A 27,667-nucleotide genomic window follows, 5' to 3' on the forward strand; every position below is an offset into this window, starting at 1 on the left:
ACTTGGTCATTATCTCAAAATTTTCACTCTGGGACCCTAAAGATACTTTGTCCAGACAGCAGGAAGCAATTTGGAGAACATGATGTCGACATTCCTAAGAGGGGTGTGGGAGGCTTTTGGTTATTTGGTGGGTTATGGATGTTGGTTCTCATTTAAGAGAATATAGAATATTGATACAAATTTAAAGTTTTTTATTACACTGTATATATGTTTCTACTCTTATTTAAAGGATTTTTGTATATTGGTAAATATTTAAGGTTATTTTTGTTACAACATATTGTATGTATATTTCTACTTTTGTTTGAGGTATTGTGCCTATGCAGTTCATTTGGAAATGTGGGGTAACATTCTAGTTTTTGAAAGCTATTATTATAAACTATGTAGGATAATCATGAAACATAGGTTAGTGGTTAGTTATTTGTAACAATCAAAATTGTAGATATGTTAGGTATGCTTTTCAGGTCATATAGAGATATATTTTAGATAGATGGTCTTCAAACCTTTCAAAGATCTACAGAATATAGCATTTTAAATGTTTTGTTAACTTAGGGCTTTTCATGACAATGAGAAATGTCTGCTCCTGATAGCATGAATTTATGTCAGAGATGATAGGCATCGAAGAAACTCCTTATGGAGATTGCTTTCAATGTGGCAAGGCTAGCCATTTGGGCAAGAAGCTGATCTTGCCTGGACTGACTGACAGTATGTTATATAAACTGAACATGCAGGACCCCCAGAAAGTGACCACTGCATTTTGCCAAAACAAGGCATGATGGTCCTTCAGGGTTCCTGCTTCACAGAAGAAACTGCTCAATATTCTGCAGAACACACAGCAAAGTGACTGATGAACTTGCCAAAACAAGGCAGGACAGTTCAAAATTCCTGCTTTACTGAAACATTTGCCAGATATTCTGAACCTGTAGGCTGAAGATGGATGTCCCAAGTTGCAGAGGAACTTTGGGTGACTGTCCAGGCAGTCAAATGTCTCTGTTGTTAGATAATATGACATCTTTCTGGGTCTTTGATGGAGTTAAGACTAGCTAGTTACAGTTGCAATTTTCCTTAGCTATGATAGAAAGTAATTATGTCTAAAACTTTGGAGTCACTCAGATGGATGGATGGTGGAATGCTTTCTCTGAATTTGCTCAATGTAAATAAACTGAATACTGTAAATTAATTCTTATTTGATAACTTTGTTGTATGTAGTTATACTATGTTAAAGTTAAAAACCTTTCTTTTTATTTAGACAAAAAGGGGAAATGTTGTAAAATATTATTTTAAGGTGTGTTACTTTTGTTTATAATGCATTTGTTTAATTCTGTGAAGCTGTGTTACTTTGCCTGTCTAAAACATCTGATGGGCTAATGAAGAAGTGAACGGTCAATAGCAAGGCAGGAGAATGGATAGGTGGGGCTGGCAGGCAGACTGAACATATAGAAGGAGAAATCTGGGAGGGGAGATATAGTAGCCAGAAAAGAAGGACATCAGGGGCCAGCCACCCAGCTACCAAGCAAGCCACAGAGTGAGATTTATAGAAGTAAGAGAACAGGAAAAGCCCCAAGGCCAAAGATAGATGGGTTAATTTAAGAAAAGCTAGCTAGCAACAAACCAAGCTAAGACTGAGCATTTACAATTAAGAATAAGCCTCGCCGGGCGGCAGTGGTGGCGCACGCCTTTAATCCCAGCACTCGGGAGGCAGAGCCAGGCGGATTTCTGTGAGTTTGAGGCCAGCCTGGACTACAGAGTTAGTTCCAGGAAAGGTGCAAAGCTTCACAGAGAAACCCATGTCTTGAAAAACAAACAAACAAACAAAAAAGAATAAGCCTCGATGTGTGATTTACTTGAGAGCTGGGTGGCAGGCCCCTGAAAAGAGCCAAGAAACAAACAATACTACTCATGTTGTATATACCCAATATATAACAAGCTAATAGAGTATTACAGTTCTCCCATTCAAGTACTAACAAGCTTGACCCTGGTTAGCTTCCAAGTTCAGAAGAGATCAGACATCAGGTGGTATGGCTGTAAATAGCGTTATAGTTCTAACAAACAGAAAATTTATCTAAGGTTGCCTTAAAAATAAATGTTGACATTAAAAATGACTAAAAATATTTCAATATTTCAATACACTTCAATAGTGCTTAATGATTAGCAATTTTCTTTTTTCTCTCTTTTTCTTTCTTCCTTCCTTTCTTTCTTTCTTTATTTATTTTTGGTTTTTCGAGACAGGGTTTCTCCGTGTAGTTTTGGTGCCTGTCCTGGATCTCGCTCTGTAGACACAGCTGGCCTCGAACTCACAGAGATCCACCTGGCTCTGCCTCCTGAGTGCTGGGATTAATGGTGTGTGCCACCACCACCCGACAGTTTTCTTTTTTCTTAAGTGATTGATTTATTTTTATATTCATTGGTGTTTTACCTGCATTTATGTCCTGTGTGTTGGGTCCCCTGGAACTGGAGTTACAGACAGCTGTGAGCTGCCATGTGGGTGCTGGGAATTGAAGCTGGGTCTTCTGGAAGAGCAGACAGTACTCTTAACTATTGAGCCATCCCTCTAGCCCAGCAATTTTCATTTAAACAGGTGTCCTTGAGTCCTAGTAGTTTTCATTTCTGTTCCAGAATAAAAAGTTTGGTTATGGTCACTCTGACTCCAAAGATGACAGGGGAAGAGCAGCTCTTTGAAAGGTGACACCTTGTTTATTTATTTATAGTTTTGGGAGGAAGTCTCACTCTTTCGTCCTGCCAGTCCTGAAGTCCCGGTTCAAGCCACCTGCTAGCCCTAGCAGGCCCTTGAACTGTTGATTCAAGACACTCCAGCCTCAGTAAGCACCAGCCACTGCATCCAGCAAAAGTCTGGCTAAGTTGTTTCCTTTGGGTAAACTGAGCCCTGCAGAGAGCCTCAGGACTACTTAGCTACACAAAACAACAACAAAAGGGATTGGAGAGGTGGTGCATCAGTACACAGCACCGACTGCTCCATTCTCAGCCCCTGATGGTGGGTCACAATTGACTCCACTTCCAGGGGCTCCAATGCCCCCTTTTGGCCCCGAGTGGTACCAGGCACTCACGTGGTGCCCAGACAAGCATGCAAACAAATATTTATACACATATAAATGAAACAGTAAATTAAAACAAAGCAAACCCACAACAATGGGTGAGATACAGTGGACCAGCCCATAATCCCAGCACTTGGGAAGTGGGAAGAGGATCAAGAGTTCTTCACTATCCTTAGCTGCATAGTGAGTTTAAAGCCAGCCTTTAAATTGTCCTCTGACCTCCAGTTGTATGAGCGCACGCGCACACACACGCGCGCGCGCGCGCGCGCGCGCGCACACACACACACACACACACACACACACACACACACTTTACAGACAATAATATTTTTTTTGAGACAGTATCTCACTATATGTAGCCCTGGCTGGCCTGGAACTTGATATGTAGACCAGGCTGGCCTCATCTACTTGCCTGACTCCCAGGTGCTGGGAATAAAAGTGTGTGCCACCATCAGCGAGGTGGTGGTGGTGCACGCCTTTAATCTCAGCACTCAGGAGGCAGAGGCAGGCAGATCTCTTTGAGTTTGAGGCCAGCCTGGTCTATAGATCGAGTTCCAAGACAGCCAGGGCTACACAGAAAAACCCTGTCTCGAAAAACAAAACAAAAAGAACTCTTGGGCAAAATCATTCAAAATCATGCCAGCAGGTGGACTTCAGGTGTTTAAAAATCTGTTTGTTTTTTGAAACAGGGTCTCTCTACATAGCACTGGCTGTCCTGGAACTTCTTATGTAGACCAGGCTGGCCTTGAATTCAGAGATCCGCCCGGCTCTGCCTCCCTAGTACTGGGATTAAAGGCGTGCGCCACCACCGCCGGATAGCTCCCCAGTTTTATCCGAACGTTGGAATGGAGCTTCTCAACCTGATAGCTTCCTAGACGGGCCAATCCTTTGTGCAGGTCTGATCGGGGCATTGCGGGAAACTTAGAGCTTTAAATGACTATGACTATTGTGTCACTGAAACAACCCAAAGGAGCCCTCACTGCCCGCACATTTCCAAATGGCCTTTAGGGGGCATCATCCCCCTCGACTGAACGCACACGGCCATATCCGACAGAGTCCCGCACCAGGATCAACGCGTTCTCCGTCACTGGCAGATGTGAATAATGCAAGTCACAAGATGCGCAGGACCTGGGCCATTATTACGGTCCCCGGATGATTCGTCAGCCCCTTGGGGAACTAGGTTCGAACTCCGGGCTAAGAATCCCTTCGCGGGTTCTCCGTACCCAAACGAGATACAGCTCGAGATGTCAGCTTCGCGTCCGCGACCGAGGCCACGAAGTCAGAGGGTTTGGGGACTTTGCCCTAGTCCTCCCCAAACCACAGACATCCGGAAGCGAAGGAAGGGTTAACGCGGCTGGCAGCAAATTCGCCGCCGCGCCGCTAGAGGGCGACGCCCCGCACTCAGTCGTCACGTGATATCGAAGGCGGAACCAAGCACCGGACTGGCCAATAGGAACCGGGAGCGGGGTCCCGGGACTAGAAGAAACGGCGGCCGGGAGGGGGCTACGGGATCATGGGGCTTCTGACCATTCTGAAGAAGATGAAGCAGAAAGAGCGAGAGCTGCGGCTGCTCATGCTGTATCCTCAGAGCGCCCCAGCGGCCGCGAGGGTGGATCCGCCGGGTGGGCGGAGCCGGGCGCGAGGGCGCGGCCGCCGTGGGTACCCACCGCCGGTGGTGCGTCACGCACGCGGCGCTACCACTGCCCGGCGCGGGGCCGGGGCGGGCCGTACCACTCTGCGGGGCGGGGGGTTGCGTGCTAACGCCGGCAGTGTGAGCCTGAAGGACGGGCCTGGACTGGGGTCTCCAGTGGCATGGGGAGGCGCGTCGCGCTGGTGGTGATCGGACGTCACGGTCTCTCGGGCCGGCTCGAGCGTGGGCCCCGCTCCTCCCCACCGCTGACCCCCACCCCTTCGTGTAGGCCCTGGCGGTTCCCTCCGGGTTGGAATCCCAGGGGCGTGAGGACCGCCTAGGCCCCTGCGCGTAGGCGTGGACTGGGCTACAGGTCTAACTGTCACTCAGGGCCCCTTGCGGACCTTCCATTGCCTTAACTGGCACCTGCATCACCGCCTTGCGCTGTCCCTGGCTGCCTGGACATCTGCGATCCACAAACTGTCAGGGAGAGAAGAGGGAAATTAATATGCACCTAGAATTTGCCAACTGTCTGTTTTAGACAGTTGTGGGAAAGACAGTCACTAGATTACTATTTATTTATCACCTCCTGTGTTAGGGAATGCTGTAAAACAGGGAAACGAAAAGGCCTTCATTATGGATAACAGAAGAGGAGAAAAGTAATAAAGCAAATAAAATGTGTAGTTTGGTTGAGTAGAGAAGAATGCAGTCCAAAGTGGTCAAAGACCATGCCAAGATAGTAACTATTGGGCAAAGATTTGAAGAAGGTAGAGATGTCTGGGAAAATTTAGGCAGAGGGCCCAAGATGGGGAGAGTGAGTGGATACAGGGTACTGCTGGAGCATGGGAAATGGGAGTTTGCTAACGAGGAAGATACAAGAGAGAAGGAAGCATGGAGAGAGGGGATGGTTTTGGAAGGGACGGGATAATCAGGGCCAACTTTCCAAGGCTAAAGTTGGGCTACAGATGATGAGAGGTACTCTGCTCACCCCCTTAGAGATGGGGATCACTGGGCCTGGGTCAGGTGAGCAGGAGGAAGTTCTAAATGCAAAGCTTGTCCCCTTCCCTCTCACCCCGCAATTCAGGCTGTGGCTGCCCCAAGTTCTCACCTGCCGTCGAGCTCACCCAGTCGTTTGTTCTCTGCAGTAGAGGCTATGGATCATTCCAGAAAGAGATGAAGGTGGTTGCCACCTCTAGATATTTGCGCTTTACTAGGTCCTTCAGAAGACTGGGCCCATCTGTTTTGGTCCTCAAGACCCCATAGAGCCTTATTTGGTACCTAATTGAAAGCCACCCCTTACAGGAATGTCTCACTGGTTTCAGGGATCCCACATACCTAACTTTGTCCTCTCCTGCTTTATTTAGTCTTTTTTTTTCCTTCTTTGTGTGAGTATTTTGCCTCTATGTATGTATGTGAACCATGTTGAGCGCCTGGTGCCCACAGAGGTCAGAGTTTGGTTGTGAACCACCATGAGGGTGTTGGGAACTGAACCAAGGTCCTCTGCAAGAGCAGCTAGTGCTCTTTACTGATGAACCATCTCTCCAGCCCCATTATTTAGGTTTTTTTTTAAACTAGTGTTTAAGTGTCATAAGGGTGAATGAAGACTTGTCCACCAACACCCAAGGGGACTTGGCACATAATAGGCACTAAATATTTGTTGCATAAATTAAGTTACTTTGAGTTGGCTGAGATGATACAATTCCATTTTGATATTCCACATTTATCTCAAGCCAGTTACGGGCCAGGCATATGCTCAACTTGTTTCAATATACAGTAGGAAAATACTAGTCCCTGAGAAGGTGGTAGTGTAAAGACATGTCCTCCCGAAGAGCTCAGGGATTTCTCCTTAGCCTATGTGCCCCAGTGGCTTGGACAATGCTGGCAAAACAACCATCCTCAAGAAGTTCAACGGGGAAGATGTGGACACCATCTCCCCAACACTGGGCTTCAACATCAAGACCCTAGAGCACCGGGGGTGAGTAGGGCCACTGCGGGCCACTGTGGGGTGGGGGGGAAGCCGGGAGGGCAGAACCAGCCTGACCTCCATCGCCCCTTCCTTCCCAGATTCAAACTGAACATCTGGGATGTGGGTGGCCAGAAGTCTCTGCGCTCCTACTGGCGGAACTACTTTGAGAGCACAGACGGCCTCATCTGGGTGGTGGACAGCGCCGACCGCCAGCGCATGCAGGACTGTCAGCGGGAGCTGCAGAGCCTGCTGGTGGAGGAGGTGTGCCCTGGGCTTCCAAATGCGCCATGATTGGTCTGGACGCTTGGGGAGGGAGGGGTGAAGTCATTCCTTCACTGGGCCCTGGGCTGAGACCTGGACTCACATCTCTGGTTTTACTGATTCACCACCCTGAGTGAATCTGCAGGAGCTGCCTCAGGACCAGGGCAGGGGCGAAGCTCAGAGAGCCAATGAAACTTGCGTAGGAATCTAACTTCACTGTGTGGCTTTAGGAAGACACATAACCTCCCTGAGCCTCAACTTCCACATTCCTAAAATTGTAATTAGGCTAATCTTGACATTTGTTGTCTGGACCAAAACACCGTTTTTTGTTTTGTTGACACGGAGTTTTACTCTGAATCTCAGGCTGGCCTAAACTGGCTGAGGCTAACCTTGAACTTCTGATCCACTGGCCTCTACTTACCAAATAATAGGATTGCTGGTGTGTACCGCCACACTCCTTCATTATTAGCTATTTGTTTTGGTGGGGTTGATTTTTTTTTTTTTTTTTTTTTGAGGGAGTGGTGAGATCAGGTTTCTCTGTGTAGCCCAGGCTGGCTCCAAACTCTCCATCCTTCTTAACCACCTGAGTACAAGGATTACAGTTGGGCGCCACTAAGCCATGCTCAGGAACTGCTATTATCTTAAGCTACAAGTTTTATTTGAATACTGCCATTTCTCCATTAATGTGCTCTGTCTGTCCCAGGACTTGAATCACGTTGCCACATTTCAGTTAGTTGAAGGCCAGGGCACTTTTGAGAGAGTGAGAGGGAACTGCTAACATCTGTGCAGAGGCCACAGGAATGCATGGGACTGTCAGACTAACAGACACACACCACCAGTATGAGTGCAGCCCCTTCTGGAGTATTGAACAAGTCTAGAGAGGTCACTGTTGACAGAGGCTGAGTCAAGGCCCAGCCGGGTTAGGCCCAGAAGTTAGATTCCTCTTTGCACATGGAGAGGTTCTGGTTGCAAACACTCCAAGGTGCTTAAGTAGAGAAAGGCCAACAGGGCAGTCTACTGGGAGTACAATTTAAGGATTCTGTGAACGGGAGGAGGGGCAGGTGGTTATATCACCAAGTCCCCAGGGCAGCCCCCAGCATGCTTATGCTTTCCACACAGAGCCAGAGCTACAGAGGGTTCAGGGATCACTGTGACAAACACCCTCCCCCTGATCATGGGAGAGATGCCCACTGGGTGGTAGCTCGCATCAGCAGCTCTGTCCACTTTGCCTACCCCACCTGGGGCTCCCCAACAACCATGGAGTCCTGCTCTTGACCCTGCATGCTGACCACTAACCCCCATGGCTTGTCGAGAAGGGATCAGGCTGTTCACTAATCCTCCCCAACCCCCAACCTGTTTTCTCTTTCCCCAGCGCCTGGCTGGAGCAACCCTCCTCATCTTTGCAAACAAGCAGGACCTGCCTGGAGCACTGTCCTCTAATGCTATTCAGGAGGTGAGTCAGGCCCTGGTGCAGGCTCATTGAGAAAAACTGAAAGGTCCTTAGTGCTTTATTTTTTTTTTTTTTTTTTTTTGGTTTTTCGAGACAGGGTTTCTCTGTGTAGCTTTGCGCCTTTCCTGGAACTCGCTTTGGAGACCAGGCTGGCCTCGAACTCACAGAGATCCGCCTGGCTCTGCCTCCCGAGTGCTGGGATTAAAGGCGTGCGCCACCACCGCCCGGCTGCTTTATTATTTTTAATTGTATTTATTTTTGTTTTTTCAACTGGGTTTCACAGCCCTAGCAGGCCTCAGACTTACTAGAAGCTGAGGATGCCCAGGAATGTTCATCTTCCTGCCTCCTCCTGGAGAGTCCTTGGGATTAAGGCGTGCACCACAATGTCAGTTTCTGTAGTGCTGGTGACTGTTCCCAGAGCCTTGTGCATGCTAGGCAAGCACTTCTAACTGAGCTGCATCCCTAGGCCCAGTCTTTTTGTTGTTGTTGTTTTTGGTTTTGTTTTTGTTTTTTTTTTTGTTTTTTTTTTTGTTTTTTTTTTTGAGACAGGGTTTCTCTGTGTAGTTTTGGAGCTTGTCCTAGATCTCGCTCTGTAGACCAGGCTGGCCTCGAACTCACAGAGATCTGCCTGGCTCTGCCTCCCGAGTGCTGGTATTAAAGGTGTACGCCATCACCGCCCAGCAGTCTTTTTTATTTACTTTTGAGACAGGGTTTCTGTAGCCTAGGCTGGCCTAGAACACACTATGTAGGCCAGGCTGGTCTCAAACTCAACAGCAGTCCTCCTGCCTGAAACTTCAAGCATGCACCTCCATGCCTGGCTAATAATTGGTTTTAAAAGCACTTATCAGCTCCTGCTGTGTGGCAAGCCCTAGGCAGGGTACCCGGAATTTGATGATTAATAAGGTAGTGTGGCCCCAGTCTAGGCAAAGGCAGACCTGTAAATAGATCATTTCACAGGGTTCTAGCAGCCAGCCTGCAGTGAGTGCTTCCCACTGCGATGCTCTCTGCATGGATTCACGTTTCATTCTTCCTTTATACAACAATCTCATGAGGCAAAAATGATTGTCACTACACAAAGGATGCAGGAGACTTAGAGAGGTTAAGTAACCTCCCCAGTGTCACATAGTAGGTAAACAAGCCAAGGTTGTTCCTCAGGTTAGCCTAGCCCTGGAGTCATAGCTGCATCTTAACTGTTACTCTAGCAGGTTTAGAATCTTGATTTTTGTCTGTTTGAGATAGGTTTCATGTAACCCCTCCTGCCTCCACCTCCCGTGTACTGTATCGTAGGTGTGCACCACCATAGTTGGCTTTAGAATCTTTCTACCACCTTTTAACTGGCTATGTGGTGTAGAAGGCTATGGAGCCTCAGTTTGGAGTCCATCCTTGGTAAAATGGACCACATCATCCCTGGATCAGGAGGCCTTAGCAAGAGACAGATGACCTCTGTGGTTCCTGCAAAATGCCTGGCTCCTAGCAGACACTCAGCAGCCCATGTTGATTTTATGTCACCAAGGGGTGGCACTGGTGTGCAGCTGGAATTGCCCACTGGGTGACTGGGAAAGGACAGGCTAAGGCCTGCTGGTTCCACCAGTCCTTTCTGTCCCCAGGCCCTGGACCTGGCCTCCATCCGCAGCCACCACTGGCGCATCCAGGGCTGCAGTGCCGTCACCGGGGAGGACCTGCTGCCTGGCATCGACTGGCTCCTCGATGACATTTCCAGTCGTGTCTTTACTGCCGACTGAGCTTCTTCAGTGTCCCCAGCTCACTGTCCAGGCCCCTCCCCTCATCAGACACCAGCTTTGGGGGACAGGCACCAGCCGGCCAGACTAACACTCCCAACCCCGCTGTGATCTGCTGCTGCTACTGCTACCCACTGCTGCTCCCCCTCTAGGCCAGAGCTGTCACTCTGGCTCCCAAAGTGGCCTCCAGCTGCCATGCCAAAAGGAAAGGCTGAACTGGGAGGGACTACCTGCTGCTACCAAGGTCCTAGGTGTCGCCTCTGTCCAGCAGTGAGAATAAAACATTCCTTTCCCAGTTCCTGGCTGAGCCATTTGTGTTTCACTGACTTTAGCCCTCACCTGGAATGCTGAGTCCAGAGGGGACAGATGGGGCAGAGGTATAACTGACTTTATCAAAGGACCAGGCAGAGCATGGATGCTCAGGACAGGGCTAGCTGGTTCCACCTGCAAGAGACCAACCGGGCTTCCTGGAGGTTACATTAAAACGGAATCAAAGGAAGAGAAAGGTTTAAGAAGAAGGGGTTGCAATTCCCTAGAGGAACACCTGCCTTCATCAATATAAATTACAAGAAAAACAAAACAGACTCACTCCCCACCAATCCTGGGGCTCATAGATAGTTTAAATTCAGCTCCTAGCTTGCCAGTGCAACCAGGAAAACTTGTGCAGTGGGCAACTTGCAGAGCTGTAGGAGGACGGATCAGGCAGAAATTCCTAACAGATTGGGATGTTCGGGGAGTGGGAAAATGGGTAGCTGTATCAGTTGGGGATGGCTACAACTAGCAGGACCTCAACTGCCTAGCCAGGCTGTCTCCAAGCTGCTGATGGCTCTCTACCAAGAGCTACCCACAGCCTAGTGCAGGGTCAGCCCTGTCCAACAGACTTAAGTACCCCTTCCATGGGGCAAGCTGAGCCTCTGGCAAGGGAAGTGGCTGGGACCTGAACCCAGTTACCTGGCACCTCCATTCTGCCACCTCTTGTGTAAGTCCAGATCCTGCCATGTTCTGTTGTTACTCATGCTTGAAAGTGAAATGCCCAGGGCAGAAACTGGCTTGTTTGTCCAGGGGTCCTGCCAGTCTCTCAAGGTCCTGATGCCACCAAGCCCAGTGGACTGTGTCCTAGGGTGTAGGGCAGTTACCTAAAGGGAAGTGATGACACACTGAACTTGAGCCCCACCCATGCCACCTCCAGAAAGGAAGAGGCCTGAGCAAAACCTGGGTCCTCAGGAAGGAGAGACACACAGGCATCAGAACAGAAACTGTCCTCCAGAACTCGTCTGTCCTTTCCAGACAGACCGTGGGTGGAATTGCCAAGAAATTTAAAGAGCCTTCCCCATCCAGGCTCAGCTCTCCCAAGACAGGTTCTCTCCCTACCCCCTCCTTTTCCCTCCTCTCCCATCTTCCTAAAATATATAAATATATATCTTCTTAAAATTTTCTCTTTTTTTTAGATGGAGTCCCTCTGTGTAACCCAGGCTGTCCTGGAACTCATGATCTGCCTCATTCTCCCCAACACTGGGATTACAGGTTTACACCTCCACTCCAAGCACAGCTTTCTTTGTGCTGATTAAATTGCACACCAAGACATCTAGGAACATACTCTTGTCACAGACTCTGAAGAGAGTCACCCCAGTGCCAGCCTTCTTAGGCCTCGAGCAAGCAGGAAGAAGTGAATTAGACATAGAGACCAGAAAACAGCAAGGCTGTGTTCATCAAGGGACTGTGAGAAGAAAGCAAGGGGTGGAACCCTCCCCTCACAGTCAACGGGCAGGAAACATGGGGCACAAAGCAGCTGCTACCTTTTCCTGCTTCTTCTGCCGGCATCTGGGGCATCTGGTGCCCCTCGAGATCTGTACAGGGCCAGGGACTGCACCGCTGTAGACAGCTTAGCAAGGGCAGGGAGAAGGCAAGGGACCAGGAGCTAGGCATGGTGGGGCACACCTGCAATCCCAGCCTTGGGAGTAGAGGCAGGAGGCCAACTACACAGAGAGCTTGAGGCCGGCTGGGGCTAGGTGAGAGCCTGCCTCACAGTGTGTGTGTGTGTGTGTGTGTGTGTGTGTGTGTCTAAGGAGACCAGAAGAGGATGTTGGAGCCTCTGGAGCTGCAGTTACAGGCAGTTGTGAGCTGCCAGGCATGGGTGCTGGGTTCTGAACTCTGGTCCCCTAGAGGAGTAGCAAGCACTCTTTAATCACTGAATCTTATCTCCAGCCCTTAGCAATCCCTTCTGCTCCCAGGATGAGTGGCTTAGTAGGAACCATTCTGTTAATGGCAGCTAAGCCAAGAGGGAGCATTCACACCCCCATCCCCTTCAAATTCACGAGTACTACCAATGTCAGTCACAAGTCAGCCTGAGGTGGGTGGGGTGGGGTGGGTACCTCTGTGTGTATTGGGGGGTGGGGGTGACGGACCAGTGTGCTGCACTGCCTCTGCATTCTGAGCACCAGTGATGGTCACGAGGGATTTGCTACTCTAATTTTCACAGGACCATCACTGGTGACAGTGGACTCACAATCAGCTTTCTGTTTAACCAAGTTTTGGGCTTTTCCCACCTCAGCAGCCTTATGGTGGTTTAAAGAAGAATGGCCCCCATAGGCTCATATATTTGAATGCTTGGTCACCAGGAAGTGGCACTATTTGAAAAGGATTACAAGGTGTGGCCTTGTTGGAGGAAGTGTGTCACTGGTGGTGGGCTTTGAGGTTTCAAAAGGCCATGCCAATCTCAGTGTCTCTCTCTTCCTGCTGCCTGTGGATCCAGATGTAGAACTCTCAGCTACTTCTCCAGCACCATGTCTGCCTGCATGCCACCATGCTTCCTACCATGGTAATAATGGACTAAACCTCTGAAACTGTAAGCAAGTCCCAGTTAAATACTTTCTTTTAAAAAGGAGTTGCCATAGTTATAGTCTCTCTTCACAACAATAGAACACTGACTAAGACAAGCCTCCTTAGACTTTTTGTTTTGTTTTGTTTTTTTCAAGACAGGGTTTCTCTGTGTAGCTCTGGCTGTCGTGGAACTCCTTCTGTAGACCAGGCTGGCCTAGAACTCACAGAGATCCACCTGCCTCTGCCCCCAAGTGCTGGGATTAAAGGTGTGCACCACTTTGCCACATCTCCTCAGACTTTTCAATGGTTATTTTATCTACTCTTTCCCATTTGAAGATGGGATTTTTGGTAGTGGTGTAATATGCTGGAATCTACGTGTCTAGTGCTAACACTGTTGATATATCTTCCTCAAAAATTTGGGCTTTACCATACCAGTGTTCTACCAGCATGCCCCTTGATCTGTTCCACTACAGTAGATACTGTTACAAGTACATGAAAAACTAGGCTCAAGAAGTTAAGGAAGGGAAATATGGTGATGCTTGTAATGAGACCTTTTCTGTCCTGCCAGGCAGCTCCCGAATAATGACATGAAGACTTATTAATTATGAAAGCTTGGCCTATAGCTCAAGCTTGTTCCTAACTAGCTCTTTTTTTTTTTTTGTTTTTTTCGAGACAGGGTTTCTCTGTGTAGCTTTGCACCTTTTCCTGGAACTCACTTGGTAGCCCAGGCTGGCCTCAAACTCACAGAGATCCGCCTGGCTCTGCCTCCCGAGTGCTGGGATTAAAGGCGTGCGCCACCACCGCCCGGCTTGGCACACACCTTTATCCCAGCACTCAGAAGGCAGAGCCAGGCGGATCTCTGTGAGTTTGAGGCCAGCCTGGTCTACAGAGCAAGATCCAGGACAGGCACCAAAACTACAGAGAAACCCTGTCTTGGAAAAAAACAAAAACAAAACCCCAAAACAAACAAACAAACAAAAAATACTTTACATCTCTTATATAAATTTTTTTTCTGAATTTGGTAGCAAGAAAAACTGTTCAATCTTCAATCTCCATCAGCGATCCAAGAAGGATACAATATTACCTGAGTAAACAGGAAGTGCAGAGCAAGCAACTTCCAAAACTATAGAAATGACAGACATCTGGCTGCCTGGACAGTCACCCCAAGGTTCCTCTGCAATGCTGGGGCATCCATCTTTGGTCTACAGGCCTAGAACATCTGACAGACTTTTCTGTGAAGCAGGGGTGTTGAAGGACTGTCCTACCTTGTCTTTACAAAGTTCAGCAGTTGCTTTCTTTTGTGTCCTGCTTATCCAATTTGGACAGCATACTGTCAGCAGTCAAAGCAAGGGCAGTTTCTTGCATAGTAGCTAACTATGCCACAATAAAAGCAAACTCAGCCAAGTGGTGGTGGCGGCGGCGGCGGCGGCGGCGGCGGCGCACGCCTTTAATCCCAGCACCTAGGAGGTAGAGCCAGGCGGATCTCTGTGAGTTTGAGGCCAGCCTGGGCTATACACTGAGTTCCAGGAAAGGCACCAAAGCTACACAGAGAAACCCTGTCCCAAAAAACCAAAAAAAAAAAAAAAAAAAAAAAAAAAAGAAATGCCATAGGGAGGTTCTTCGATGCCCATCATCCTTTTTAGAAGTAGATTAGTGTTGCCAGGAGCAGAAGCATCTCACTGTCATGAAAAGCCTTACGTTATTAAAACATCTTAAATGCATTTCTGTAGGTCTCTGAAGTGTTTGACGACTGTCTATCTAAAATATATCTCTGTATGACTTTGAAAATATACCTAATATGACTATGTTTGATTGTTATAGATGACTAACTACTAACCTGGGTTTCTTAATTATCCTAAAAGGTTTATAATAATAGCTTTTAAGGACTAGAACTTTATATTTTTAAATGAGCTGCAATAAGTACAATACCTTAAACAAGAATAGAAACATATACAATATAACAAAAATAACCTTAAATTTGTATCATTATACAAAAGTATCTTTTTTTTTAAGATTTATTTATTCATTATGTATACAGTGTTCTGCATATATGCTTGCAGGCCAGAAGAGGGCACCAGATCTCATTACAGATGGTTGTGAGCCACCATGTGGTTGCTGGGAATTGAACTCAGGACCCCTGGAAGAACAGTCAGTGCTTTCAACCACTGAGCCGCCATCTCTCCAGCCCCCCCAAAATATCTTTTTTTTTTTTTTTTTTTTTTGGTTTTTCGAGACAGGGTTTCTCTGTGTAGCTTTGCGCCTTTCCTGGAACTCGCTTTGGAGACCAGGCTGGCCTCGAACTCACAGAGCAAAATATCTTAAATAAGAGTAGAAACAGGCCGGGCGGTGGTGGCGCACGCCTTTAATCCCAGCACTCGGGAGGCAGAGCCAGGCGGATCTCTGTGAGTTCGAGCCCAGCCTGGACTACCAAGTGAGTTCCAGGAAAGGCGCAAAGCTACACAAGAGAAACCCTGTCTCGAAAAACCAAAAAAAAAAAAAAAAAAAAAGAGTAGAAACAGAGTATTCTCTAACAAAATAACCTTAAATTTGTATCAATATACAAAAATACATACCAATGTAAAATATTTGAGATATTTTCCTTTTAGTTAAAAGTAGATTCAAGGGCTGGAGAGATGGCTCAGTAGTTAAGAGCACTGACTGCTTTCCCAGAGGACCCGGGTTCACACAATTGTCTGTAACTCTAATTCCAGGGGATCCAACACCTTCACATAGACATACATGCAGGCAAAATTACTAACACTAAACTAAAAAAAAAGTAGATTCAATAATCTACCCTTTATCCCATCATTCCTATGCCTCCCTTTTCCTTTCAGGAGATCCCTGAATCCCACCTCCCTCGCTTAGTCTCCTCCCTTACCAGGACCAGTGACAACTTGTAACCAGCCCTCCTAAATGACGACAAACATCCATAACCCACCGAATGACCAAAAATGTGGGCATTGTGTTCCTGGACTGCTTCCTGTTGTCTGGGGGGCGGGGTGACAGCATCTCCAGGGGACCCTGAGAAAATGGGGACAATGGTCAAGTCCTGGGAGAGCTGGCTGTGTTATTTTTTGTTTAGTCTCTGTGTGATGGGAAAGCGTAGCGCCCATCTGGAGTCCTGGCTGGAGTGGTGCATGAGGCTAGACCATCTCAGCCAGCAGCTTTGAAGCTGTTCTGGATGCAGATTTTGAGGAAACTGCAACAGAGGCGCTCTGAGAGGCTGGATCACCTGGGCTACTTGTTTTTATTGGTGTCTGGTTCTTTTTTTCTGAAAACACAAACTTTTAAAGGTAACATATACATCTGCATTAACACAAGTATGGAATGTGCAGTGTGCACAAGTTAGCAAAAGATGATTTTTTTTGTTCTATGTTTGAGCAGGTAAAAGGCATTTGTCAACTTTATAAGTCCGTTAAGACTGTATAAAGAAACCTCTATGCATGCCCTATGAAAAGATGGCATGTAATAACTCTTGAGGACTCTGTAGCCAACAAAATTTATGTCTCATCAATCTTGGACCTGTTTCCATGTAGAGGGATCAGCATATACATCACCTGTCCTGTAGGGTTTTTTTTTTTTCATATCTGTAGTCAAGATTTTCAGGAGGTCTCCCCCAGTCAAATCTGATCTTCGTTAAATTTGAAGAGAACCATAACTTTTTTGTTTCCTGTGGAAAAAAAGCCATAACCTCCCCCCTAACGCAAAATGACTTCCATTTTGAAGTTAAGACATTTAAAAATATATAGGTTGGTTTATTTAGCAGTTTCCATGATCCAGTGTCTCTCAAAAGCTATTGTTTTTTGTACATTAGCATTGAAGAAATTCAAAGTCAACAAAGCACCATACAGGATCAGATGTCCTGTGTATTTCTCATCTTTACATGGCTTATTCTTTTTATACTAATTTACTCTCTCTTTAAAGACTTTATTATTTTTAAACTACCATTTTTTACTGTCTCTGTTTAAAGGTTTTCTTGGTCTGGACTGCTTTACTGTGTGCCTGCAATATTCTCTACCCACAGACAAACCTGAAACAGCCATGCCAGCGGCCATGTGGCTCTGGCAGCTGGCTTTGCTGTGTTCCGTGACAGCCCCAGCTCTGAGAAGCTGCTGTGTCCATGAGTTGCCGGGCTGCTCAAGTGCTCTGCTGCACAGCAGGGGCTCCTCTACCACTTTCTGAGGCCCTGTGTGGATGTTCGAGCCCCACACTGAGTGTGATATGTAGTCAGTTGGACTTTCCTTTAGGCTGTTACCTCACAAATAACTACACAGAGACTTACTATAATTATGAAGGCTCAGCCTATAGCTTAGACTTGTTCCTATCTCTTATAACTTAAATTAATCCATTTATATTAATCTATATTCTATCAAATGGCATTACCTCTCTTCCATCTTGCACCTCCTGTTTCCTCTCTATCTCCTGGCTTCTCCCACACCCTGGATTTCCCCCCCCTTCCTTTCCCTCCCAAGGAATCCCACCTATACCAACTGCCTAGCTATTGACCGTTCAGCTCTTTATTACACCAGTCACAGCACTATATCTTCACACAGTGTACAAATATCTCACAACAGACGCTTACCTGTGATCTCAGCATTTGGGAGGTGGAAGAAGGAGGATCAGAAATTCAAGACTAGCCTCTTTTCCATAGTGAGTTTAGAGGCCAACCTGGGTACCTCCAGCCTCACCCAAATCTAAAGCAGTTATGGGGAATCCAAACAGCTATAAGCATTGTGACTTCACTGCCTCTGTCACCATCCAACTTTTTCAGCATCAGAAAATGTCAATCATCCAGCCAATCCTGCACAGGAATGCAGGGAACTTGACTTGCCTCTTGCACATTTTGAACACAATGAAAGTTGGGTGAATTTTACCTACCCTTTGGCTGGAACTGGTACTTCCAGATACTCAGGAAGCTGAGGCAGGAGGATGTTTTCAGCCCAGAAGTTCAGTCTAGGCAACACACTGGAGACCCTGGCTCAAAATAATTCATAAAACAGCCTGAGATGGTGCAAGCCTTTGATCCTAGCACTCGGGAGGCAGAGACAGGAGGATGTCTGTAAGTTCAAGTCCCTCCTGGTCAACAGAGTGAGATACAGGACAGGCACCAAAACTATACAGAGAAACAGGGCAGAAGTTTCAGTGGTCTGAAAGGAGGGTTTATGTCTGGGTGAGATGGGTTCAACCACTTACCAAGATGAGGCCAGTTAGTAAAACCTCCCCAACCAACCAACCAACCAACCAATTCTTTACCTAGATCTCTCCGCTTTACCAATGACCTAGAACTTGTCAGACACTCCCTTAACCACGCCCCCAGGCCAAGAACAGCTGTGTCACTTGCGACTAGGTCCCTGGACCTGAAGAAGAAGGGCGCAGGCCCGAGCCTGGCGGCGGCAGCAGACTCAACACGCGGAGCCGGGACGACGTGCAGGAGGAGGAGCTTGCGGCCCGCTCGCTGTCATGTCGCGCCAGGCGAAGGATGACTTCCTGCGGCACTACACAGTCTCCGACCCCAGGACCCACCCCAAGGGCTACACGGAGTACAAAGTGACGGCGCAGGTGAGGTGGGACCCAGCGGGAGACCTACCCTTTTAAACAGCCCGGGACCCATGTTGTACCTTAAAGGCAAAGAGCTGCTGGGAGGTCGCAGTTTGGCCTACAAATATGGACTTCCCCTTTAAGAGGAGCCTGAGGCCGAGGACCTGGGTTCCGCACCAGCTGGGGGCGGGGCCGGGGTCATTTTTAAAGCCTGTGGACCACTGGTCCTTCCCGGGCCAGGCTTGCGTCCCCGCCCTTCTACTAATTGTCTCTAGATGCTGCCTGCGAATTTCTCAAAGCAAGAAAACTCCGGATTAACCCAAATATTCCTTCTCTAATCGCTTGGAGTAACTTTTGGTTATTAGCTCTGCTTGATACATAAAAGCCCCCCTCCACACACACCTTTTTTTTCCCCCCTTCTTTTCTTTTTTTGAGACAGAGTCTCTCTACTTATCCCTGACTGTCCTGGAACTCATTATGTAGACCAGGCTGACAGAGTGCTGGGATTAGAGGCGTGCGCCGTTGTGTCCGACTATAAAAAAGTTTCAAGGAGTTGGGGTTTTTTTTTCATTAAAATATATGTATTTGTGTGGTTTTAAAAAGCTCACGCAATCCAAAAGGTCTGAAAAAGTCTCCATCTTCACGACTGTCTCAGGAAGTAAATAAAAACTGAAGTTTGTAACGCTAAAACTTAAAATGAGCAAATAGAGACATGGAGGAAACTATACAAATAAATCTTCATGAGAGAATGCTTTTAGAATTTTACCCAAGGGTCTGTAACCATGGAGGCCTCTAGCTGCCGGAAGACTGCAATACGTTTTCTTGTACCCCTTTTCAGCCAGGCAACTGTTTGATTAGTGCACCTGCCAACTGTTAAAGGAAGCAAACACATAAAAGTTGCTCCCAAGGCGATCTAAGTCAGAATCCTAGATGTTTGGGGATTGTGCTTCTGCCCAATAACTTGCTTTGTTCCATGCCAAAAAAAAAAAAATACAAACAAAATAATTGTCTCTAGGAAGATGGCTGGAGGGTAGGAAGCATTGGAAAGTATTTAGAACCCTTTCTTACATGTCTTCCTGTTAGCTTTTTAGACCTAGTCACAATGCATTACACATGCATATTTTTTTTTCTTTTTTTTAATGCTAGGGATTGAACCCAGGGTCTCCCTCATGCTAGACAAGTGCAACACACACACACACACACACACACTCAAACTTACTATGTAACTGAAGATCTTGAACTAATACTCCCCCCACACACACACCTCTCAAGTGCTGGGATCATGTGTGCCACCACACCCTGCACCTCCTTGTGTTTTATTTTAAAGATTTGCTTAAATGTTTCTTTTTTTTTCAAGACAGCGTTTCTCTGTGTAACAGCCCTGTCTGTCCTGGAACCCACTTTGTAGATCAGGCCTGCCTGTTTCCCAAGTGCTGGGATTAAAAGGCAGACCACATCCAGCTTATTTACTTAAAATTTAAAAAATGTTTTAGTTACTTTTTTTACATGTGTGGGTGTTTTATCTGCATGTATGTCTGTGCACTGTGCATGCAGTGCCGGAAGAGGACAGAAGAGGGCAGTGGATCCCTGTGGACGGGATGACAGGCCATTCCTGCTCCCTCTGCATCCAGCTGGTGACTCCCCCTTTCTTCTTTCCAGAGCGCTCTCTGGAAGTCCTGCCTATACCTCCTGCCTAGTATTGCCATTTAGCTTTTTCTTAGACTAATCACAGTGACATATATTTACACAGTAATCAAATATCTCACAACAGAGAGCCAGGCCTTGTAGTACATGTCTTTACTCCAAGTACTCAAGAGGCAAAAGCAGGCAGATCTCTGTGAGTTTGAAGCAAACCTAATCTATATAGTAAGTTCTAGGCCTGCCAGAGCTACACAGGGAGACCTTGCCCCTCCTCCAAAAAAAGACCAACTTAAAAAACATAAAGTTGCTGGGTGGTAGTGGCATATGCCTTTAATCCCAGCACTTGGGAGGCAGAGGCAAATGGATCTCTTAAGTTCAAAGCCAGCCTGGTCTGCAGTTATTTCCAAGACATCCAGGGTTACACAGGGAAATCCTGACTCAAAAAAGAAAAAAAAAAAAAAAAACCCACAAAGTTGAATATGGGACTACCTAGACAGATGTTTTTTGTTTTGCTTTGGTTTGGTTTTTGTTTGTTAGTTAGTTTGTTTGTTTGTTTTTCTCTGAGACAGGGTTTCTTTGTTTACCAGCCCTTGCTTTCCTAGAATTGACTTTGTAGACCAGGCTGGCCTCGAACTCACAGAGATCCATCTGCCTCTGCCTCCTGAGTGCTGGGATTAAAGGTGTGCACCACCACCCCCCTCAAAAAAAATCCTGAAAAACCAGGCGTCAGTGGCGCACGTCTTTAATCCCAGCACTCAGGAGGCAGAGCCGTGAGTTCGAGGCCAGCCTGGTCTACAGAGTGAGGTCCAGGACAGACACCAAAACTACATGGAGAAATCCTGTCTCGAAAAACAAAAAAAAAAAAAAAAAAAAAAAAAAAAATAGGTGTGCGTCACCACAGCCTGACTCCTAGACAGATGTTTAGTATCCTCACATTTCCCAGATGAAGATACACGTGTACAACAAAAAATTTTCTCAAGAAGCTGAGGCTGTAACTCAGTGGGAGAGTGCTAACCCAGGTCTGAAGAAGTCCTGAGTTCAATCCTTAGTACCAAAAATAAATAATAAAATAACTGAATCTAGTGGTGTATGCCCATAATCCCAGCACTTGGGAAGCAGTGGTAGAAGGATTAGGAATACAAGGCCATCCTCTGCTACATAGCCAGTTTGAGGCCAGCTTGGACTATATGAAACCCTGTGTCCAGAAACCAAAAAGAAAACTTGCTCAAAACCTTCATTCCAGGACCCTTTTATTCCAACAGGCACTATGTCCTTTGAGGGACACTAGGAGACCTTTGGGGCTCCCTCAGCTTTGGGGGATAATGCAGTGTTGCGTGTTAGGCCCTGGGCTCACCTGGCTCTTGCCTTTTCTTTCTCAGTTCATCTCAAAGAAGGACCCAGAGGATATCAAAGAGGTAAGGCTCCTGGGAAAGAGGGGACTGTTCCATATACAGAGCCAGCATCAGTAAGGGATAGTTGGTAACTTCAAGGAACCTGCCTTCTTCCCTGGTCTGTGCTGGAGAGGGTATGTGTTGTCCTTCTCAGCTCCTAGGACATACTGAGCATGGGAAAGCCACTTTCTACCCATGCTGGTCCAGGTCAAGTCTCACATACCTCACAGGTAGTAGTCTGGAAGCGATACAGTGACTTCCGTAAGCTGCATGGGGACTTGGCCTATACTCACCGCAACCTCTTCCGCCGCCTAGAAGAGTTTCCGGCTTTCCCCCGTGCCCAGGTGTTTGGTGAGTATTGTATCTGAACCTCTAGCCCCAGTATGCAGGTAGATTTAGGCAAAGGGGACCTGGACTGTTGGGGGTTGGTGAATGTGGTCCTGCACCCAGAACAGACACTTTTGGAAAACTGGATGGGCTTACTGCAATGGTCTCATTGAAATATGGGGAAACCGAGGCTCAGAGCAACCTACTGCTTATTATGTGTTGGGCTATTATCATTCCCATCAAGATGAGGCTCAGCAAGGTAAAGGGCTTTTGTCTGACCTTAGTCTGTTTTCTGTTGCAGTAATACAATACCGCAGACTGGATGCCTTAGTTATACAGAACAGAGGCTTGTTCTGACATATGGCTCTGGTCCAAGGTTCAGAGGCCACATCTGCTGATGGCTCTGTTGCTAGCAGCACGCCCAAGGTGACAGGGAGCATCATATGAGTGACCGAAACAAGCTGGTTTTTATAGCAGAGAACCAGGAGTTCAGTAACCCATTAGTTACAAGAGTTCTCCGACTCATGTGAATATTTCTTTACAATGAGGCGAAGAATTGTTGGCAGGTCATGCAAGGCCAATGAGACCATGATAGGGAGTAGGGTGGGGTGCAGGATGTGCCCCGGCACAATAACTGTGGTGGAGTTAGATTACTCGAACGTAACTTTGGAGCTTTTTGTTGTTTTCTTTTGGTTTTTGTTTGTTTGTTTTTGGGTTGGTTGGTTGGTTGGTTTTTTTGGTTTTTTTGTTTTTTGTTTTTGTTTTTGTTTTTGTTTTTCGAGACAGGGTTTCTCTGTGTAGCTTTGCGCCTTTCCTGGAACTCGCTTTGGAGACCAGGCTGGCCTCGAACTCACAGAGATCCACCTGGCTCTGCCTCCCAAGTGCTGGGATTAAAGGCGTGCGCCACCACCGCCCGGCTGGTTGGTTGGTTTTTTGAGACAGGGTTTCTCTGTGTAGCCTTGGCTGTCCTGGAACTTGCTCTGTAGACCAGGCTGGCCTCAAACTCAGAGATCCGCTTCCCTCTGCCTCAGTGCTGGGATTAAAGGTATGCACTACCACGCCCAGGTTTTGTTTTGTTTTTTTTCCTGGGTTTTTTGGTTTTGTTTTTTTTTTTTTTTTTTTTTGAGACAGGGTCTCAAATGTAGCTCAGGTTAGCCTTGACTTTCTGATGATCCTCCTACCTCAGCCTCCCAAGTAGGAGGGTGATGGGTGTGTGGTTATTATGCCCAGCAGTGAAACAGCCTCTTGCTTTGTGACCTTGGGCAAGTCACCTCCCTTCTCTGAACTTTATTTTCCTCCTGATTATATCCTGATTATATGCAAGCCTCCTCAAATGGCCTTTCTTGCCAGACATGATAGCACATGCCTTTAATTCCAGCACATAGAAGGAAGAGGCAGGTAGATCTCTATGAGTTTGAGGTCTACATAGCAAGTTCCAGGCCAGCCAGAACTATATAATGAGACATTGTCATTAAAAAAATTTTAAAAAGCCAGGTGGTGCTGGCACACACCTTTAATCCCAGCACTCGGGAGGCAGAGCCAGACGGATCTCTGTGAGCTGAAGCCAGCCTGGTCTACAGAGCGAGATCCAGGATAGGCACCAAAACTACACTGAGAAACCCTGTCTCAAAAAAACAAAGCAAAAAACCATGTTTTGCCTCCTCCTGTCTATGGTATGACACCCTGAGAACAGGGGGCTTGCTTCTCTCACTAACCTTCTGGAGGCAACATGAAGCAGGTGCTCATTGCACATGGAGAAGAATAAGCAGAGCAGGTGGTGCCTGCAGGAGGAGCCGGAGAAGACTAATGGGAGAATGGGGAGTCCAGCAGGCTGCTTAGCACTTGTCAGGCAGAGCCAGGAAACGTGGTCATTGCTGCTCTCCTGTCCTGGGGTCTGCAGGTCGATTTGAAGCCTCTGTGATCGAAGAAAGGCGCAAGGGTGCAGAGGACTTGCTGCGCTTCACAGTACCCATCCCTGCACTCAACAACAGCCCCCAGCTCAAGGAGTTTTTCCGGGTAAATCTGCCTGCTCTCCCCACCTCCCCAGCACCTGTACAGCTTCCCTCCCTAGCAGCTAAATTCCTGACTCCTCTCCCTTGCTGGACTTTGTCTCTTGCAGGGTGGGGAGGTAACACGGCCCTCTGAGGTATCCAGGGACCTACGCATCCTGCCGCCCCCTCTCATCCCCACACCACCTCCTGATGAGGCCCGGCTACTCCAGCCACTGCCTGCAGAAAGGAGGGGCCAGGAGGAGTTGGATGTGCCAGGTTTATCTGGGTCAGGGAAGGGAGTGAGTCCTCCCCAGGAATCTCAGGGAGAAGTACAGGGGTGGGTAGTTCTACCACTCACCTACAGGGGAACTCTGAACAAGTCATTTTTCTTTTCTGGGTTTCGGTTTGCTAATCTGTCAAATAGGCCAAGACCTAAGAGTGGCCTTGTCTGTACCCATGGCTGCTGCTTCAAAAATTAATCAAGACAGAGATTCTGTTTTGAGAGCTGAGAAGCAGTGGATGCAAGCATTAATGTCCCCTGGTCTCTCCTCAGCGGATCCCCTACCATCTAGCCCTGCCCAGGAGGCCTTGGATCTTCTCTTCAGCTGTGACAGCACCGAGGAAGCATCCAGCTCCCCAGCCCGAGGGCCCCTCTCTGAGGCTGAACTTGCCCTTTTCGACCCCTACTCCAAAGAAGGTAAGGAGCAGGTGTGGAGCAAGAGGAGCTAAGGGACAGGAAGGGAGTACATGCCGTCCTGGTAAGCCCCTTGGCACTGCTGCCCCGAAGCCAGGTGGCAGCCTCCTGAGCCCTCCTCTCTGAGCAGAGTCTGGGTAGCACAGCATCATAGTGTCATTGCTCATGGACCTGCTATGGCTGGCCGTGGTGGCACATGCCCTGAATCCCAGCACTTGAGAGGCAGAAGCAGAGGCAGGAGGAGCTGTATGAATTTGAAGCTGGCATGGTCTACATAACAGTGCAGGGAAGGGAGGGCTACATAATCTCAAAAACAAAACTAAACAAACAGAAAGTGGGACCTTGTCCCAGTCAACAGGGAACAGTCTAGTCTGGGCCTGAAGAGCAGTAGGCACTAGACCTCCTATGAGACCTGGGGGCTGTCAGAGTCAGGCAGGTTCCCCATACAGGTCAGGGTACTGGACTCCTACTTGCAAATCCCTAGCAAAGAGACACTGAAGCTTTCTTTATTCTAAAATTCACCGACTTCATTCTGCGACTGCGCTGGGGACATGACTCAGCTGATGGAGTGCTTGGCTGGCTGCACAGAGCCCTGGGTTCAATTTCTAGTGCCACTTCACAGGGTCTCTCTGCGTAGCCCTGGCTGTCCTGGAACTCTCTCTGTAGATCAGGCTGGCCTCAAACTCACAGAGATTCACCTGCCTCTGCCTCGGCCTCTTGAGTGCTGGGATCAAAGGGGTGTGCCACTGCCCACCCAGCTTTTATTTCAAACCAAAATTAAGGGCCTTCAAGATGGCCCCGTGGATAAAGGTACTAGCCAACAAGCCTGATGACTTAGACTCACGTGGTCGATTCTGGCAAGGTGTCCTCCAACCTACACACACACACACACACACACACACACACACACAAATGCAATGCTATCTTGAACAGGAAAGCTGGATACGGTGGCACACACCTTTCATCCTAGCACTCAAGGAGTCAGAGCATGCAGATCTGTGGAGTCAAGATCAGCCTAGTAGTCTACACAGCAAATTATAGAATAGCCAGGTGATGAGACCCTGTCCTTACTAAAACACACAAACAAAAAAGGTCATGGCACATGGCTATGTCCCAGCACTAGAGAGGCAGAGGCAGAGAGACCAGGCCAGTTCAAGGTCATGGGCCAGTAAGAGGGCTCAGAGGGTGACAGCAGCTGCCTTGGGAGCCTGGCAACCTGAGTTATCTCCAGACTCCACCTAGGGTGAAAAAAAAACCTCCCCAAACTTGTCCTCCGGCCTCGACATGCGTGCCACAGCACACCTATGTTGCTCATGTGTGCAACAACAATAATAAACTACGCCTTTCCAAAAAGCTCCTGAGCCAAACCAAGCAAACAGAACACTACTGGTCTGCTCTGCTCAAGGAATTCTGGATTTTCCAGGCTCTGTTCCCGTCCAGTGGGAACAGTTTTGTGTCCTGATGAACAAAATAAGCCTGGGGGGGGGGGGGGGGCACAACAGACCCTGGGAAAGAAGGCCAGGCCGGCTTGAATCCTCCGGTTTATTACAGAAAGTACAGGCCCCAGCCCTACCCACACCGGTGAGCTGGCAGCCATGGAGGTGCAGTCCAGAAGACTGGACCAGGAACCCTGGGAGCCAGGAGGCCAGGAGAAGGAAGAGGCCGAGGATGGAGAGCCTGCCCCAGCCTATCTGAGGCAGGCCACAGAGCTCATCACTCAAGCCCTTCAGAGTGAAAACAGTGGTGCCTATGCGGAGGCGCTCCAAGGCTACCGGGACGGGGTGCACATCCTGCTTCAGGGAGTCTCGGGTGAGTGCCACAGTAAGGAGACCGGAAGTGAAAAGCAACGGGGTTGGGGAGATGGTACGGTGGGTAAAGTGCTTGCTATGCGAGCGTAAGGAACTGAATTAGAATGCCCAGAACCCACACAAAGCGGCAAGATGGGAGGCAGAGACAGGAACATGCCCGGAAACTCCAGGGCTGGTGAGCCTGGCATGTGTAACAGAACAGCGGAGACCAGGGCTCAGACATGGTGGAGGAGGAGACCTACATCAGAGGTTGACCACTGACCTGCACATGTTCACTCTCACAAATATACAAAATATTTCAAAGAAACAAAGAAGGACCAGGAACCTTCATTTCTCACAGGCCAACCAGAGACCTTGGGCAGAATTTTCTTTAATTTTTTAATAGCCTCATAAAACGGGGAAAGACACACTAGGACCCAGGGCAGGGGGCAGGGCACATGCTGGCCAGGGGTTCTGAAGGTAGCTGGGCCTTCTGCTCTCTGCAGGTGACCCATCCCCTGCGCGCCGGGAAGGTGTGAAAAAGAAGGCAGCTGAGTACCTGAGGCGGGCAGAGACCCTCCATGCGCACCTGCCTTGAGGGGTCGACGCTTCCCCGGATGTCAGCTCCTGCACTGCCAGTCTCCTCCACCCCTTTCCTTGGGACCTGACCCTGTTTCCTGCTCTTGTAACCCCAGGGGCCATATCTCTATTAACTGGATCAAGTATGAGAAAAGCAAAGACTCATCAGCTCTGACCTGTTTTATGTGAATGGCATGTGGCCACTAATCTGTCAGTTCACCCATCTAGAGCCAGGGTCTGCAGCCTGCACACTCTGCGGCCAGACCTGGCCCACTGCCTTTTTTTGTAAGGCCCTCAAGCTACAAGGGTTTTTCCTTTTTTGTTGTTGTTGTTGTTAATGGTTGGAAGGAAAATGATTCTTTGACCAATGAAAAATTTATAATATTTAAATGTGTGTGAATAAAAACGAGTCAGAACACATCCAGGTCCGTTTGCTTATTACTGTCTATGGTTGTACCAACTGAGTTGAATAAACTGTGTCTATGAGTGTGTGTGGCTCACGCCTTTAATCCCTGTACTCTGAAGGCAGGGGCAGGCGGCCAAAGCTACATATGGAGACGCTGTCTCAAAACAAAACGCTTAGGGAGGCTATCTCCAGGGAAACAATAAAGAATGGCAAGCCCACGGCACTAGTTCCGTGTGTTAAAGAGATAATGGAGAGATACACAAAACAGAGTTAACTATTTCGAGAGCCCCAAATCCAAAAACTGAAGTTCACTAAATCCCAGAAGACTTGGAGAGGTGTGGCCTCATCGCTGGACTACAAACCAGTGCATCATGGGACGGCTTAAAGTGGGAAAAAG

At 47.9% G+C, this 27,667-nt stretch overlaps 3 protein-coding genes across 5 annotated transcripts in view; 2 read left to right on the forward strand and 1 right to left on the reverse strand.

Moving 5' to 3' along the window:
- Positions 1 to 4,227, reverse strand: part of Batf2 (basic leucine zipper ATF-like transcription factor 2) — a 29,402-nt gene extending 25,175 nt beyond the window's left edge. The window contains exons 1-2 of one of the 2 annotated variants that reach the window (XM_052762957.1): positions 4,115 to 4,227; positions 2,414 to 2,507 (exon numbers count right to left, since the gene is read on the reverse strand). In XM_052762957.1, the coding sequence (XP_052618917.1) occupies positions 2,414 to 2,419 (6 nt within the window). In that variant the 5' untranslated portion in view covers positions 2,420 to 2,507; positions 4,115 to 4,227. Of the gene's footprint in view, positions 1 to 2,413; positions 2,605 to 4,114 lie in introns of both variants that reach the window. The other variant, XM_052762956.1, reaches the window with a different exon arrangement.
- A 221-nt stretch (positions 4,228 to 4,448) lies between these two features.
- On the forward strand, positions 4,449 to 10,394 carry Arl2 (ADP ribosylation factor like GTPase 2). Its single transcript, XM_052762958.1, has 5 exons — positions 4,449 to 4,628; positions 6,545 to 6,655; positions 6,745 to 6,907; positions 8,280 to 8,360; positions 9,965 to 10,394. The coding sequence occupies exons 1-5, from the start codon at positions 4,564 to 4,566 to the stop codon at positions 10,097 to 10,099; spliced, it is 555 nt and encodes a 184-aa protein (XP_052618918.1). The 5' UTR covers positions 4,449 to 4,563; the 3' UTR covers positions 10,100 to 10,394.
- A 7,788-nt stretch (positions 10,395 to 18,182) lies between these two features.
- Positions 18,183 to 27,284, forward strand: Snx15 (sorting nexin 15). Of its 2 annotated transcripts, none has more exons than XM_052761282.1 (8): positions 18,183 to 18,475; positions 21,475 to 21,510; positions 21,717 to 21,837; positions 23,714 to 23,829; positions 23,933 to 24,080; positions 24,358 to 24,501; positions 26,050 to 26,307; positions 26,792 to 27,284. In XM_052761282.1, the coding sequence occupies exons 1-8, from the start codon at positions 18,377 to 18,379 to the stop codon at positions 26,881 to 26,883; spliced, it is 1,014 nt and encodes a 337-aa protein (XP_052617242.1). In that variant the 5' UTR covers positions 18,183 to 18,376; the 3' UTR covers positions 26,884 to 27,284. The 2 variants fall into 2 exon arrangements, with proteins under 2 accessions (XP_052617242.1, XP_052617243.1); XM_052761283.1 differs by having other exon boundaries at positions 18,456 to 18,475; positions 21,641 to 21,837.
- Positions 27,285 to 27,667: the final 383 nt, after the last annotated feature.

Source organism: Peromyscus californicus, unplaced genomic scaffold (genome assembly GCF_007827085.1).
Source record: "Peromyscus californicus insignis strain IS unplaced genomic scaffold, ASM782708v3 Scaffold_4__1_contigs__length_199733344, whole genome shotgun sequence".
Classification (NCBI taxonomy): Eukaryota; Metazoa; Chordata; class Mammalia; order Rodentia; family Cricetidae; genus Peromyscus; species Peromyscus californicus.

Coding starts and splice junctions, on each gene's coding strand:
- Arl2 (XM_052762958.1), top strand. CDS start 4,564: ATGGGGCTTCTGACCATTCTGAAGAAGATGAAGCAGAAAGAGCGAGAG. Junction 6,656..6,744: donor AAGACCCTAGAGCACCGGGG/GTGAGTAGGGCC, acceptor CTTCCTTCCCAG/ATTCAAACTGAACATCTGGG. Junction 8,361..9,964: donor CCTCTAATGCTATTCAGGAG/GTGAGTCAGGCC, acceptor TTCTGTCCCCAG/GCCCTGGACCTGGCCTCCAT.
- Snx15 (XM_052761282.1), top strand. CDS start 18,377: ATGTCGCGCCAGGCGAAGGATGACTTCCTGCGGCACTACACAGTCTCC. Junction 21,511..21,716: donor ACCCAGAGGATATCAAAGAG/GTAAGGCTCCTG, acceptor CATACCTCACAG/GTAGTAGTCTGGAAGCGATA. Junction 24,502..26,049: donor CGACCCCTACTCCAAAGAAG/GTAAGGAGCAGG, acceptor GGTTTATTACAG/AAAGTACAGGCCCCAGCCCT.